Consider the following 17,101-nt stretch of genomic DNA (forward strand, 5'->3'; position numbering starts at 1 on the left):
CCTTCACTTTACAATCACGGGTGGTCACTTACGGCTGGTCTAAGTGCACCCCCAGTCGTCCTATCAACGGTCCAAACCCATGCATTTTCCAATGACTCCTCTTCCCAGTTATAGCATACTCCGTAGTAATTAGAGAAGTTAAAAACATTTGAACTGCTGTACTACTATGCTTGAGTATCAAATGCGAGTGAATCAACATAATTGTTAAAACATAATTAATCAACATACTCAACACTCAATTAAACAATTTAACTCTTAACTTACATAATTAATTAAGCTTTGACAATATCGTAAGACCCTACTTCCATTGTCTTTAATAACAAGACAATCGAAGATGACCCACTGCCTCTGCCTCTGCCACTGCCTCTGCCTCATATTATAAACTTATACTGTACTTTTTTATTTGCAGACATAGCAAAACTCTCTAAACAACTTGCACAACAACAAACATACAATGATCACGGAATCGTACACATTAAAATACAATTTTGTGTTCTGTTTTTCCCTAAAGCTCAAGGGCTATAGTTGAACATTTTTTGTCTAGTTTATTTTCTTGTAGACACTTTGTATATACAAACTATAACCTTAGGATGATTAATCTTACAGTGTGCGGGTGTTGTGTGCGGATAACCTCCTTTCAGCACCACACATAACTTTTGGTTATTACTTGGCGAGTTTACATTTGAAGAAGATTATTGACAGTAACGGAAACTGAATTTGTACGCTGCAAATCCTGCACAACACAACCCAAATTAACTTCACCAAATGCGTATTGCTGTAATAAAAAAAGATGAACTGGACAATATCAACATATTCCTAAGTAAATACCCGTAATATTAATTCATCAGGGACATGGGGAAGAACTTCACGAACAGTTTCAGCCATAGCAAGCAAGTGTGATAAATCATCATTATCTGAAACACGTGGAGCGGTTCTAATTACCGGACCCGAATCGTGTCCTCGATATCTTAGTGTGTTGGTAGAAGGATTGTTCGAAGTAGATGTGCTAGCCTGGGAGGAATTTATCGGCCAAAGGTTCCAAGCAGCATCTTCAAGCGCGGTTTGAGCATAAGTTTCACCAACCGCTGCAAGATGCCTCATCATCATTTGAACTCTTCCCAAACCCACGGATCTGACACCTGTAGATGGACCCGCCCCGTCAAATCCCAACCAACCCGATTCTGGCCCTGACCCCCTGTATAGCATATGAAATAGGGTCCACCTTACAAACATGAGTATTTGCATAAAGAGACAAAATTACGCGGATAGTCCCTGGGTTTCACCTAAATTTTCACGCTTAGTCCATGAACTTTTTTTGCATTGGTAGTCCTTTGAATTGTAGTAATTTATTGTGTAGATCGTCCCTCCGCCTTACGATTGTTAAATTCTTTGTTAATACCCTCATGTGCATGGCATATGACTGGATTTAACAAAGAGATTTAACGATCGTTAGTCGGAGGGATGATCCACGCAATAATTTACAATTCAAAGGACTGCCAACGCAAAAAAAAATTCAGAGACTACGCGTGATAATTCAGGTGAACCACAAGGACCATCCGCGTAATTTTGTCGCATAACAATGATAACTTGGAAGACAAGTTTAGCAGAAGGACGTACCTCCAATCATCACGTTCTAAAGGGGTTTGAATTTGATTTGGAACTACACCTGTGGGCAGGGTATGACCCGGGACACTTTGTTGTTCAAATCTAGAGCTTAACTGTCGGGCAAGCTGTTCATCACGTGAAACATCTACGGGATGAGGCACAACATTTCCGTCGGTTGTGTTAACGAAGAGGGGTTTTCGACAAGTGGGGCAAGAATAATTGTCGCTTAATCCTTGGTCTAGCCTGATGTCACCATGAAACTTAAACACTATCAGTACACCTACTTGTAACATGAAGGTAATTGCAACATAATATAGCAACTTTTAATTTAACTACAAAATTATATAATCATACCAAGATCTAAGGCATGAGAGATGAAACAGGTGATTACATGAAAGCTTCTTAGCCTTGGCCATTGGTTCCTGAATTCGCCACCATGTGAAAATGGTTGATTACAGAGTTGTAAAGGATAGAACTTTAGATACAAACAGTAAAAAACAACTTGAAAATTACCCGACAAATGGCACATTCATCATCATAAGCTTGTATTTCTTCAAATGTTGCATCAGGGAGAGCCCCATGAAGGGTACCCAAAGCTATCCTTAATTTAATAAACCCTCTAGTGCGCTTCACAACAGCACTTAACAACGCCTGCCCGTCACATAAAATAATAAGCAAAAGTAACACATAATTTTTCAATTCTAGGTGGTATATAAATAAATAGATTAAAAAGAGGGTCAAGAACATACACGTATATTTAGAAAAAGCACTGCATCTATAAGATGGAATGTCATGCCATGAAGCCGCCAAATATGCACATAATGACCAAGAGCCATCAACAAAGTCATAATATCTAGGAAAAATCCTAGGTTCCGTAATATAACACACTTCCATTCCCACAATGAACCTGCACATACACATCATATCTAGAGTAATTTAGTAATTCACATAACCGATTAACCAAATTATACATAAATGACATAGCACAACCTTAAAAGATCACATAGAAGAATTTATTAAAAAAAAAAAAAAAAAAAAAAAAAAAAAAAAAAGAAGAATTCTTTCTTGCCTGCTGTTGACATATCCAAAAGCTTTGATATTTTGGAATTTGTGGTATTGCCTGCTGAGTGATGAAGCCATATATCAAGCCATTGAAATCCATGAACTAAAATGGCCTAAAAGCAATATAATGTAGATAAACGAACTTCAATGACATCATCAAATTTAATAGCTGATAAAAGATGACGAAAATTCAATATATACAATGGAGAAAGAGAAAATGATATAGATCAACGTACCTGAAGTGTTTCGAAAGCTATACTAAGAGGCTCAAAGAATAATAATAAATACGTAGATGATGGTATTATTTGGTAGATGAGTAGACACGTCCGTATCCTGCAACATTGGTATCAAATTTAGGAGATACATAAGCATTAAAATCTTTATCTAATATGCAAAGTCACAAAACTATTAGCAAGTAAAGAAATTATTATTTTTTATTTAACTTTATGTATTAGAAATTTTGATACATACCATACAGCATCTACAGTGACAACCAGCAACAAAACACAATATACACGGAAGTATGTCCAGGGAGTTGCAGAAGGAGATGCATTTAACCGTTCAAGACGATCCCTGGCTAAAGCTTGAAACATCTGTAAAGATGGAAATAAAGGCTCGATATTTTCCAATTCTTACGATTCGTGTGTGTGCGTGTGTGCATGCGTGCGTGCATATGTATATATATATATGTATGTATATATATGTATATGTATGTATATATATATATATAGGGGCAGGATCAATGGGGAAGTAACCAATCGGGGGGAAGCGGAGGAAGCAAAATTTTTTATTTTTTATTTTTCGTTTTTTTTTTCAGGCATTAAGATCACACGAAAATATGAACATCTAGAAAAGACACTTCGTGATGAATGTTATTATTTAGGCGGGAAAACGATCGACAAAAATAACAATCAAGATAATATTGTTCGTGAAGAATGTTAACGTTTTTTTTTTTCATGTTTTGTGAAGTAAAATTTAGCCCGTTTAGAGTTTAGGGTTTAGGGTTTAGGGTTTTGGGTTTATTCCATAAACCCAAAAACCCTAAACCGTTCGTGTTAAAAACTCAATCTAAATCCTAAATCTAAACCCTAAACTCTAAATTTCTAAACCCTAATATCTAAACCCTATAAACCCTCATATCTAAACCCTAATATCTAAAACCTCAACATACGCTCGAAAAACACGATAATTGTTGTATATTAATTCTTCGAGCGTTTTCCCGCCAAAATAAAAACGTTTATCACAAAGTCTTTATTAAATGTTCATATTTTCATCCAATCTATAATGTTCGTGAACAAAGTTTTTTCAAACAACGAAAAAAAAAAAAAAAAAAAAAATTTGCTTCCCCCCGATTGGTTACTTCCCTTGATCCTACCACTATGTATATATATGTAAATATATAAGTATATATATGTATATATACACACACATATGTACATATATATACAACAACAACAACAGACCCAATCCCACATGAGTGAGGTATGGGGGAGGTGAAACGTAGACAATCCTTCCTCTATCCTAGAATAAAGAGAGATCATTTCTCCACTCCGAGTGAAACACTCACAAGAGTAAGGAAAGTCCTCCCTCTCTGTATTCGCCGGATAAAGAGATTGCTTCCAAGAGGACCTCCGGCCCAAAAAGTAGGAGAAAAAAATACAACACACATAAAAAAGAATAGATTTAAATGAAGTAAATAATTTAAATAAAATGAAATTAATATACATATATACATATATATACATATATACATATTTATATATATACATATATACATATGAAAATACCAGAAACACAGTGCAATAATACCTACCTTTAAAGAGCATAGTCCAGTCAACCAAGTAGACCACAATGCTGCTTGAACTCTTGTCGGTGGCACTACCAAGGGAAGAAATGTTCCCTATGAGAACAATACAAACAGTAAATCAGCAGTTAAAGATTGCGTAACATAAAAAAAGGACATCCAAACAGTAATAGTTATAACAATAACCATTATATCCCGCATATCCAAAAGATTAGAATTACGAATCTGGTTCAAGATTTTGGTCTACAATATATATAGTTCCATGATGAGAATTAACTATAACAAGTGTCCGGTAAGACAAGTTCGAGGCCAAGTAGTCATAATGATCAGAATAATAACAGATAAATCATCATATAGATATGAACGGAAAAACAGAAATGGTCAATCATAATTCACGTTATTATCCATATTGCCTACCTTATAGATAACATAATTAACTAGTCGCTCCACCAATTTCCGAAGTTCAGTTGCGTGCAACTCATCAAAAAATGCTGTCTGCATGAAAGAAAATATATCATTAATGAAACAAGCGTAAGTAATATCCGCTAGCGACTACAGTGTGAGATCACTAAGTGCAGCCAGTTATGACTTCTGTAAAAACTACCTAAATCCAGTGGCTATGATTATGCAAATATATACACATATTATCTATTTGTATTTGTATATAGATATATAAAACATAGAGATAACTTGAATACCTTAAGAAACAAGACAATCAGTATAAAAATGTTGAGGACAAAATTGATCACCAATGCAAATGTAGTATAAGAACCCAACAACAATTCCAGTACACGGCTGGCAACCCCAGGGTGAAGAAAATTTTCACCCATTAAACCATCTGACTTTAGTTTCAAATATGAAATGTCTGTGCAATATTGGAGGCATATAAAGCTCAACACTGTACAGACTGCCGAAATCGATAAATAGCCCACGCCCATGGAGTAAAACGAAAATTTGATTAAAACCAAAAAAGTTTCGCGATTTCATGAGATAAAAATACGCATGATCTCTCAAAGCGGTCACTAAGCAAAAGTATGGAGAAGCCCACAAACTATATCTTAGTTTGTACAACTCCCCCAAAAGAACTCTTCACAGTATCAATCGGGATCTGATCTCGATAAGTACACCTGTATTTATCAAAATAATATAATAATCAGTAATTCATATAGCAACAATGAACCATACTTCGATTAAAAATCAATATTTTCTAACTGGTGATCCTGATGCTTTCTACCGTACACATAATCGAATATTTCTATTACTTATCATCATAGACTCTTAAATGAATTATTATATGCAAAAGGTAAACAGTATATAAGATTTTGTCAAAGCAACTTCAAGCAAGTACTTAAGAGACAACAATTGATAATCCTTATAGCAACTCATTTAATGAAATAACAAAAAGGTGACAACAAATTCAACTGATCTAACGAACTCAATTGAATTCACGTTTTAATTGATCAAATGTAAATTAATGTGAAAGGACATCATAACATCAAGTACAAACGTCAATCTCGATCCAATTCCAAAAGTCAAACATCCACCTGGAACCCTAGAATTACGTAATTAAAAAAAATCAACAACTACGAAAACGAAAAACCTAAAATCATAAACACGGGAGCTGCATACAAATCGTGCAAGTACATAAGATGAATTAACATTTAATGATCAGAAAACACGTGGATTGATGAGCTAATTGCATCGATAGATATAGATAGATACTAATTATAAGACGATGATGAAATTTAAGGAATATAACCTGTATGTATTGATCTAAGAAGAAAAATTATCCGATCTTTAGCCTGGCTCAGAATAAAAAAGAAAAATAGAAAAATAAAATGAGAAAAGAAAAGAAAAGGGGAATGAATATATGTTTTTTGCAAGTGATTGATATCTTCTTGTATTGTATTCTGGTTTTTTGTTGTTCTCGCGGTGCCCTTTTTTGTTTTTTATGTTTCCTTACCAACTTCCTTTGGGATAATTTCAATATTTTTCTCCTTCAAGTTTAATTAGGTAATTTGTTATCATTTTAGTATTACCAAATACCAAATACCAAATACCAAATTACCAATACCAATTATCAATTACCAAATTAGCAAATACCAAATTAGCAATTAGTATTACTAAGACTATCTTTAACCCTTTTTGGACGTGTTGGCGTGTTGGTGGGTATGAGTGGTGTGTTTGATGGACGTGCTGGTAAACTGTTAGATAATGGGTGGTGTGCTGAGTGACGTGTTGCTGAATATGGGTGGAGTATTTTTAATTTCTTTTTTCATTTTTCAATTAGAATTCATTTTCTTTTCATTTGTTTAATTAGTTTAATTAAATTAATATAATTAACATACACAAATTAAAATAGATATGTGATTAGTTAAATTTATTTAAATTGAGTTATTATTTACTATGTACGGATCTCACCAATTTAATTAATGGACTAATACTAAATGGGCTTTAAAACCCAAAATCCTAAACTAAAAACCTAATCCCACACTCACGGCTCTCTTCTTCCTCATTCTTCTTCTCTGTTCTCTCCCAAACTAAAAACCTAAAAATCACCAGACCTTAATACTTTGTTTCGCTAAATTTACATTTACAGAAATACCAAATTAAATATAATATATTTCTAACAACCCGTCCTAATCCATCTGGATGAAAATTCATATCGATTATAAACGATTCACAATAGTTGATTACATCGCGAGGTACTTGACCTCTATATGATACATTTTACAAACATTGCATTCGTTTTTAAAATACAAACTTTCATTACATCGACAGTTGACAGACATGCATACCATTTCATAATATAACCAAATATAATTGACTTAATAATAATCTTGATGAACTCAACGACTCGAATGCAACATCTTTTGAAATATGTCATGAATGACTCCAAGTAATATCTCTAATATGAGCAAATGCACAGCGAAAGATTTCTTTCGTACATGAGAATAAACATGCTTTAAAGTGTCAACCAAAAGGTTGGTGAGTTCATTAATTTAACATAAATAATCATTTTCATCATTTTAATAGAGCACAAGATTTCAATTTTTCCATAAATATACATCTCATATCAGGCATTTCGCAAACTGCATAGAGATAAAAATCATTCATATGGATTGAACACCTGGTAACCGACGTTAACTTAATGCATAGAATATCCCCAAAACAGAACCTCTCGCCTGTATAATAATCTCGAAGTACTAAAGCATTCGTATCCCGAATGGGACTTGTCAAGGTCCATAGATCTATCTTTAGGATTCGCGTCAATCAGGGGTCATTTCCCTAAATTCTTAGGTTACCAGACTTGAAGGGCGATATTCGGTTTAATAATCCAACCATAGAATGTAATTTTAAGTACTTGTGTCTATTTCATAAAACAATTATAAAAGCAACGCATGTATTCTCAGTCCCAAAAATATATATAGCAAAAGCATTTAAAAAGGGAGCAAATGAAACTCACTTAATGTATTTTGTAGTAAAAATACATATGACTATATTGAACAACTGAACAATGCAGGGTTGGCCTCGGATTCACGAACCTATATTAATTATATATATATATTAAAATGTATAATCGTATTCGAACAAGTTTATATATTATAACTTAAATTATATATTATACTTATTTAGTTTGTGTATATATTCAAAATATTTATTATCTATATATTTAATTATACTAATATACCTATATATATGTGGTTAGTATAATATAAAAATATCCTTAATTTGTTATATATAAAGATTTATATAAATAATGTTTCTATGTTTGATATGTGGTATATAAACTATTATTATAATTATAATATATGTATTAAGTATATTTTAAGTACAAAATATTTATTTGTAACAAAAATGATAGTTTTCGATAATAATGGTTTACTAATAATAATATCCTTCTTTGATGTTGATAACACTGATTATAATGACGATATTGTTAAGAGTGATACATAAGTCAATAATAATAATAGTAATACTACTAATTACAAAAATGATATTAATACTAATATTATTGAAAATAATAATAGCTTGTATTATTTTTATAGTAACAATAATAATAACCCTAATCACAATTATAATAATATTAGTAGTCCTAAAATGATAATTTAATAATAAGAATAACATTACTAATACTTGTAGCGATAATAATAATAATTGTTATATCACTTATTATGATACTAATAATATTTATTATAATACTTATAATAATAATAATAATAATAATAATAATAATAATAATAATAATAATAACATTAATCATAGTAATAATACTAATAACAATAATAATAATAATAATAATAATAATAATAATAATAATAATAATAATAATAATAATAATAATAATAATAACAACAACATTAATAATAAAAGTAATAATAATAAAAATAAACTACCTCAAAGAAAATTAGTTCCAAAAAAAAAAGAGTCCATGCCAGGGATTGAACCATGGACCTCATGCTCGCCCGACACTACCTTAGACCATCTAAGCGAGTCTCTTTTTCTGATTAAAACACAGACCATACACTAATTAATTCGATTATGCTTTCATCTTCTTCCTCATATAAGCTAACGAGCAGAGAATTTTATAACAACTAAAATAATAGAATTGATTATTATTTGTAATTTGAAACATAATAATCAAAATAAAAGTGAGTATGAATTTATCACAACAAAAAAAATTGCAGCAACAACAGTCGCTGAAAAAAAATGAAGAACACTAAAATCTTGATTTTGATATTAAGTTTGTTTTAACCGAAAACTTCTACATGAAATAATTTTTAAAACCTTCCTATAATCTTTCTCCATTCTCAATTTCACTTGAATCATAACAAAAAAACTGAATTCAATCAAAAAACATTCGTTGACTTTTTAAATCCGACACTTTGACTCGAAAATTAACATTCAATATAAAGAATTTGAGTTTGATAACTTACAGACAGATAAACGTGATCATTCCTAACATAATTGCTTTAATAGATTTTGAAATTTAATTAAGAATCGAGTTATGGGTAAAAAAATACACTTACAGATATGTCGAGTAGTTAAATCAGTATTTTGGTTTGATTTCTCAGATATAAGTGATCGGTTATGATAAATGATAATGATAGAGATTAGTCAAATGATTTTGTGACGATTAATTGTTATGTAATGAAGGGTATTCTCGACAGAAATTCACGGGATCACAAGAACTCAGAAAAAAAATTAAAGTACTGAAAGTGATATATACTCGCGTATATTCTATTTTATATTTATATTTATATACATATATATATATATATATATATATATATATATATATATATATATATATATATATATATATATATATATATAAGATTTAATAATACTAATTTATAAACATATAATAAAAATTAATAAATTTATTAAATATAGTAATATATTATTATTAATAATATCAATAATGATAATAATCCTAATAATAATATTTATATTAATAATAGTGACTAATAATGATAATAAAAAATGATAATAATATTATTAATGTTAATAAGTTTTTATAATAATAATAATAATAATAATAGCTATAATTATGACAATGATTTTTAATGTTAATAAAAAGTAATAATATTAATATAATAATATTATTAATACTAATTATAATTTTAATCATTTTTAACACTTATATTTAAGATCTTTATTTTTAATAATTATAGTCTTTTAATTATAACAATGATAATATTAATAATACTAATATTAATATTAACACCAATAATAAAATGATGTAATAATAATATTACTAATACAACTATGTTTTACTTTTAATTAAATTTAATATATTAGCATTTCATATTATTGATTAAGTCATATAACTATATAATATACCTTTCATAATAAATTATATTGATTATTAAATTTTATACACTTTAACATATATTACAATATACATATATTAATAATTATATATAGAGTTCATATATGTTTATATATAGATTCATTTTAATATCCACTTATTATTTTGTATATTATTTTACATACTTAATCTAAATTATCAAATTGTATCTTATTATTTTAATTTATTATATATACCTATATTTATATCTATATACCTATTTGTTTACAAACATTTGTTCGTGAATCGTCGGAAATAGTTAAAGGTCAAATGAATTTGTAAAAAAATAGTTTAAAATTTCTTGAGACTCAACTTTACAAACTTTGCTTATCGTGTCGAATTCATATAAAGATTAAGTTTAAATTTAGTCGGAAATTCCCCGGGTCATCACAGTACCTACCCGTTAAAGAAATTTCGTCCCGAAATTTAAGTGAGGTCGTCATGGCTAACAATAAGTATGTTTTCATGACGAATATGAGTTGATAAATAGAATTTTATCATTATTGAATAATACAGATAAAATAATTCGGTTATTCGAAGAGCACGAATGAAGCTATCACAAAACAAAAATGAAATGAATAAATGAAGTTTTGTTTTAATTTTTGACATTACCTTGGTTGAATTCCGGAATTCAAGGGATTTAAAGAAAATCTTGGAAATCTATAAGATCTGATTCTTCGGCGAATAAGGAAATTAAGATCTCTCTAATTAAATACGGTGATCTGTTTCGATTACTCTGTCTGATATTTCCATTATAAATTAAACTCCTCCGTTCCATTATTCTCACCCTTCCTATATTTTCTTTCTTGTTTCATACATCCAAAAGATTCTGAAAATGCTTAATCCAGTTCTAATCCTTGATATTTTCCTAATTATCATTTCTATCATCCTTCTTTTCAATCTTCCACCAGAAAAATCTGTTTACTTCTACTATTACCTTAGAGTGATACTATTCTTAATTATACCGTGTTTTTATATTGCTATTCATATTAATATCCACGGTTTGAAATCTCTGTGTTGTTATTGGGATTTATATTTTCTCTTATATTTCGAAATCCCTGCTTCCGTTTTCTATAATCATTGTCATCCACAGTTAATGCTCTCTCCTATTTTACTGCGATTTATACTCTAATTTTCTATTTCTTTTGGAGCTTTGTCCCTTCGTTTCTTCTTTTTACTATTGGACATCTCTGGTAATGGTCCAGAATTCGTAGATATGGAATTTCGAATGAATTTAATGTTCTAAACAAGAAAGAACGTTATAGCACGATTTGATTTGTCAAATTACCAGAATCACTGAGAATAGAACTATCAAGAATATATTTTCTTGATATGTTCAGAAGTTAAGCAGAATGAAAGAGTTATGTAACATGGCACATGATGACGTTATGATCTGTGAATCATCACGTTCCATTAGAAACTCAGCATGACCTACTGTAATATAATCACATTGATCAAGTGTCATTATATTATACTAACTCATGCATCAGTTCCCAACATTATTTCAATAACATTCACATTTTAAGCTCGAAAGTTTACAGAATATAGAAACTAACAGTTTCTATATGATGTAACACTGATAGCACGAAGAGATTAATGATTTCAGATAAGAATAGTTATGAAAATATCTTCAGAAATATGGAGGACATTTATAATGAAAGATACGATGATATCTTGGAATTTCTAATATCGAAGGATGGTGAAGAAAATTTGTCCGCAAGAGTTTGGAGTCAAAAGCAAGGTATTCGTTAATGACTTCAGCAGGTACTGAATCATTTAGATTCTTTGAAGTCAAACTTATTCTTTGTGATTTGTCCACGGCTTCCTTCATAGTTTGCTCAATCAGTTTTTCATTTTCAAACTTTTTCTGAGCTTTGCCAACCTACAATTCTTTATCATCAACTTCCGACGATTAAGGTCATTTGTTTCTGCTGCTTCATTCAGCTTTTTCAACATTCAGAGTATTTGATTTGTAGACTGAGTGCTTTTCAGGATTTCAGATGAAAGATCATAATTCCAAGAGATAAATGTTATATGTTTACATATAACTATTGATGTAGACATGCTGCGAGATTTCAAAATACTGCTTGCTAATTCCCGGTAGTTGGTATGGCAATTCTTGTTACAAGATGCGGATGAGTACATGATGAGACTTCAATAGATAAATATAGTGATTTATCGGAGAGATTTAAGCCAAGGAGCAACGAGGTTGCTGGTACATCTGCTGGTAATATGATGGAATATAAAAGGTTCCCCGGTAACAATTAAAGAGCACGTATATATATCAAAGTTATAATAAGGTTAATCCAAATGAAAAGTCGAAGTTGACTTGTTGGAGCTGTGACAAAATTGACTAATTTGAATAAGGGATTGTAAAGTTATTTTCGGTAATAACAACGCCAAAGGAGCTAGCACAAATACGTGTTAAACGTTTACTCGGGTTCCGAGAGTTTTTCAGGTGCATAACTATATGCATAAATCTTTTCTCTCGTAGATGAAGTGCGGTTGGTTCATCCTCCCGATTGAGGTGTTTTCAAGAATCATGAAAGGTTTGAACGCAGATTTTAATCATCAAGATACAAATAAAGTTTAGGATAAAATCAAGTGGTAAACTTGAAGAAATGTTTAGTTTCATATGTTATAGTCAATATTTTAATTCATTTTAATTGTCTAATGTTGGTAGTCCACAGTTGATAGTCCACAGTTAGCAATTCAATAATTCATATATAGTTTAATATAATATTCGAATTAATTAATACGTATCGTGACCCGTATTCGTCTCAGACTCGATCACAACTCAAATTATATATATTATTGTAGAATCAACCTCAACCATGTATAGAGAACTCGATCATTACTGCATATAGAGTGTCTATGGTTATTCCAAATAATATATATAAATGCGTCGATATGATATGTCAAAACCTTGTATACGTGTCCCGATATTTAAAGTGCGTAAAATAAATAACAGAAATTAAATAACGATAAATAAAGTGCGTAAAGTAAATAACAAAAATTAAATGACGATAAATAAAATTGCAAGAATGTAAATTGCGATAATTAAATTGCGATAAATAAAATGTAATCAGTTAGCTAGGAACAATTAGCTAGGAACAGTTAGCATGGATTCTTAACAAAATTTCTCATAGTTAATTTGTTTGTTTCTAACAAATTTTATTTTGTCAAATATTTTCTTCATTATGCCACTTGTTGGATTCTGATAAATCAAAATCCAAATATGAAATTGGATGAATATGGTTATTCTGTGGCGAACGGATACGTGTATCAGTGGATATAAATAGGATAGTAAATGACTGTTGAATCAGATTTGAAAGAATGTACAGTGTAACTTATTAATGTGAAATCTAAATATTCCTCGGGTATTACCTACCCGTTAAAATATTTTCACCATTAATAGTTTGTACAAAAGAATTTTTAATTACAATCTTTATGAAAACATATGTACATATATATTTTCTTCAGATGTAATCATGGAATTAATGAGTTAATATAATATTAAACTCATTTAGTTTACCGTTAGAATAAGAATATATAATCTCTAAAACATTAGAGATTACATAATCGCCATGTCGAACGAAGATAAATGATGTAGAGCGTCATGTAGAACGATGATTATACTCGAAGTACAGAATGAGATGTTAGACATGTGATGTTGAGACTTGGTTGTTGATGGTACTATTGGTACCGGTGATGTTGCTGAAGCTGGTAAGTTTTGCACCATATTTTCCAAGGCAACAACTCGGGCGCGAAGCTCGTTGACTTCTTATATTATACCGGGATGATTGTCAATCGGAATGAACGGATGAATAAGGTTTAGAATTTGAAATATAATATAATCACAGCGAGATACTCTGGAGTGAGGGTGAAAATGGTGTTTCGAATTGGTTCACCGGTAAGTGCTTCAGGTTCTTCACCAAGGGATGAATTCTGTTGGTGGAAAGGATCGCCTTCTTTGTGTCTCCATTGATTAAGTCGACTACGAACCTATCGGATGAATTGAGGATGACTGATTGGTTGATTCATTCTGGTGACGCTGCTTCCGGAGCTTAGGTGAACATCCATGTCGGAATAGCTGTCGGGTTCCAAAGAACTTGAACTAGTGACGAGTTCCATTTCGTACGATCAGATGAAAGATTTTCGATAAGAAATAGATTATAGGATGTAGATTAGTACCCTGCAATACATAATTTACATATGCATATATAATACTAAAATCTCATAAGTTACGGAGGAATCTACGGAAGTTGTCAGGCAAAGTCTACAGTAACAGATATGCTAAGATATGAATTAGCAGATACACTAAGATACGAATTTTGTTTATACACTATTCATGCAATCATTGCAGTAAGATGTGTCTAGACTAAGAATGATAAGCAGGTAATTTCCTAAGGATGATAAACAGATGATTTCTGACAAAAATGATAAGCAAAACTTTTGACATGCAGACACGATCGAAGTTCAGACTTACTAATGCATCCTAACGAGTATCAGTTAGACACACTAATGCAAGACCTGGTTCACTAAGACCACCGCTCTGATACCAACTCTAACAACCCGTCCTAATCCATCTGGATGAAATCCATATCGATTATAAACGATTCGCAATAGTTGATTACATCGCGAGGTACTTGACCTCTATATGATACATTTTACAAACATTGCATTCGTTTTTAAAAGACAAACTTTCATTACATCGACAGTTGACAGACATACATACCATTTCATAATATAACCAAATATAATTGACTTAATAATAATCTTGATGAACTCAACGACTCTAATGCAACATCTTTTGAAATATGTCATGAATGACTCCAAGTAATATCTCTAATATGAGCAAATGCACAGCGGAAGATTTCTTTCGTACCTGAGAATAAACATGCTTTAAAGTGTCAACCAAAAGGTTGGTGAGTTCATTAGTTTAACATAAATAATCATTTCCATCATTTTAATAGACCAAAGGATTTCAATTTTTCCATATATATACATCTCATATCAGGCATTTCGCAAACTGCATAGAGATAAAAATCATTCATATGGATTGAACACCTGGTAACCGACGTTAACTTGATGCATAGAATATCCCCAAAACAGAACCTCTCGTCTGTATAATAATCTCGAAGTACTAAAGCCTTCGTACCCCGAATGGGACTTGTCAAGGTCCATAGATCTATCTTTAGGATTCATGTCAATCAGGGGCCATTTCCCTAAATTCTTAGGTTACAAGACTTGAAGGGCGATATTCGGTTTAATAATCCAACCATAGAATGTAATTTTAAGTACTTGTGTCTATTTCGTAAAACAATTATAAAAGCAACGCATGTATTCTCAGTCCCAAAAATATATATAGCAAAAACATTTAAAAGGGGAGCAAATGAAACTCACTTAATGTATTTTGTAGTAAAAATACATATGACTATATTGAACAACTGAACAATGCAGGGTTGGCCTCGGATTCACGAACCTATATCAATTGTATATATATTAAAATGTATAATCGTATTCGAACAAGTTTATATATTATAACTTAAATTATATATTATACTTATTTAGTTTGTGTATATATTCAAAATATTTATTATCTATATATTTAATTATACTAATATACCTATATATATGTGGTTAGTATAATATAAAAATATCCTTAATTTGTTATATATAAAGATTTATATAAATAATGTTATATAATGTTTCTATGTTTGATATGTGGTATATAAACTATTATTATAATTATAATATATGTATTAAGTATATTTTAAGTACAAAATATTTATTTGTAACAAAAATGATAGTTTTCGATAATAATGGTTTACTAATAATAATATCCTTCTTTGATGTTGATAACACTGATTATAATGACGATATTGTTAAGAGTGATACATAAGTCAATAATAATAATAGTAATACTACTAATTACAAAAATGATATTAATATTAATATTATTGAAAATAATAATAGCTTGTATATAGTAACAATAATAATAACCCTAATCACAATTATAATAATATTAGTAGTCCTAAAATGATAATTTAATAATAAGAATAACATTACTAATACTTGTAGCGATAATAATAATAATTGTTATATCACTTATTATGATACTAATAATATTTATTATAATTATAATACTTATAATAATAATAATAATAATAATAATAATAATAATAATAATAATAACAATAATAATAATAATAATAATAATAATAATAATAATAATAATAATAATAATAACAACAACAATAACATTAATCATAGTAATAATACTAATAACAACAACAACAACAACAATAATAATAATAATAATAATAATAATAATAATAATAATAATAATAATAAAATTAATAATAATAATAATAATAATAATAATAATAATAATAATAATAATAATAATAATAATAATAATAACATTAATAATAAAAGTAATAATAATAAAAATAAACTACCTCAAAGAAAATTAGTTCCAAAAAAAAAAAAAGTCCATGCCAGGGATTGAACCATGGACCTCATGCTCGCCCGACACTACCTTAGACCATCTAAGCGAGTCTCTTTTTCTGATTAAAACACAGACCATACACTAATTAATTTGATTATGCTTTCATCTTCTTCCTCATATAAGCTAACGAGCAGAGAATTTTATAACAACTAAAATAATAGAATTAATTATTATTTGTAATTTGAAACATAATAATCAAAATAAAAGTGAGTATGAATTTATCACAACAACAAAAAAAAATATATATATATATATAGCAGCA

At 29.8% G+C, this 17,101-nt stretch overlaps 1 protein-coding gene across 1 annotated transcript; it reads right to left on the bottom strand.

Annotated features, from left to right (window-relative positions):
* Positions 1 to 239: 239 nt before the first annotated feature.
* On the bottom strand, positions 240 to 6,371 carry LOC139861240 (E3 ubiquitin protein ligase RIN2-like). The gene is made up of 14 exons (XM_071849557.1): positions 6,231 to 6,371; positions 5,545 to 5,598; positions 5,170 to 5,514; positions 4,889 to 4,966; positions 4,481 to 4,567; positions 3,139 to 3,260; positions 2,904 to 3,000; positions 2,675 to 2,780; positions 2,355 to 2,512; positions 2,119 to 2,256; positions 1,960 to 2,027; positions 1,618 to 1,848; positions 829 to 1,195; positions 240 to 733 (listed from the first exon to the last, which is right to left on the bottom strand). The coding sequence occupies exons 3-14, from the start codon at positions 5,407 to 5,409 to the stop codon at positions 677 to 679; spliced, it is 1,749 nt and encodes a 582-aa protein (XP_071705658.1). The 5' UTR covers positions 5,410 to 5,514; positions 5,545 to 5,598; positions 6,231 to 6,371; the 3' UTR covers positions 240 to 676.
* Between the last annotated feature and the right edge of the window lie 10,730 nt (positions 6,372 to 17,101).

Source organism: Rutidosis leptorrhynchoides, chromosome 8 (assembly GCF_046630445.1).
Source record: "Rutidosis leptorrhynchoides isolate AG116_Rl617_1_P2 chromosome 8, CSIRO_AGI_Rlap_v1, whole genome shotgun sequence".
In the NCBI taxonomy this organism is placed as follows: domain Eukaryota; kingdom Viridiplantae; phylum Streptophyta; class Magnoliopsida; order Asterales; family Asteraceae; genus Rutidosis; species Rutidosis leptorrhynchoides.

What these genes read in the sequence shown, in the direction of transcription:
- LOC139861240 (XM_071849557.1), bottom strand. Translation starts at nt 5,409, where the DNA reads ATGGGCGTGGGCTATTTATCGATTTCGGCAGTCTGTACAGTGTTGAGC. An exon ending in TTAATTATGTTATCTATAAG is followed by an intron (nt 4,568 to 4,888) that starts GTAGGCAATATG and finishes TTGTTCTCATAG; the next exon opens with GGAACATTTCTTCCCTTGGT. An exon ending in TTTGGATATGTCAACAGCAG is followed by an intron (nt 2,513 to 2,674) that starts GCAAGAAAGAAT and finishes GTGTATGTGCAG; the next exon opens with GTTCATTGTGGGAATGGAAG.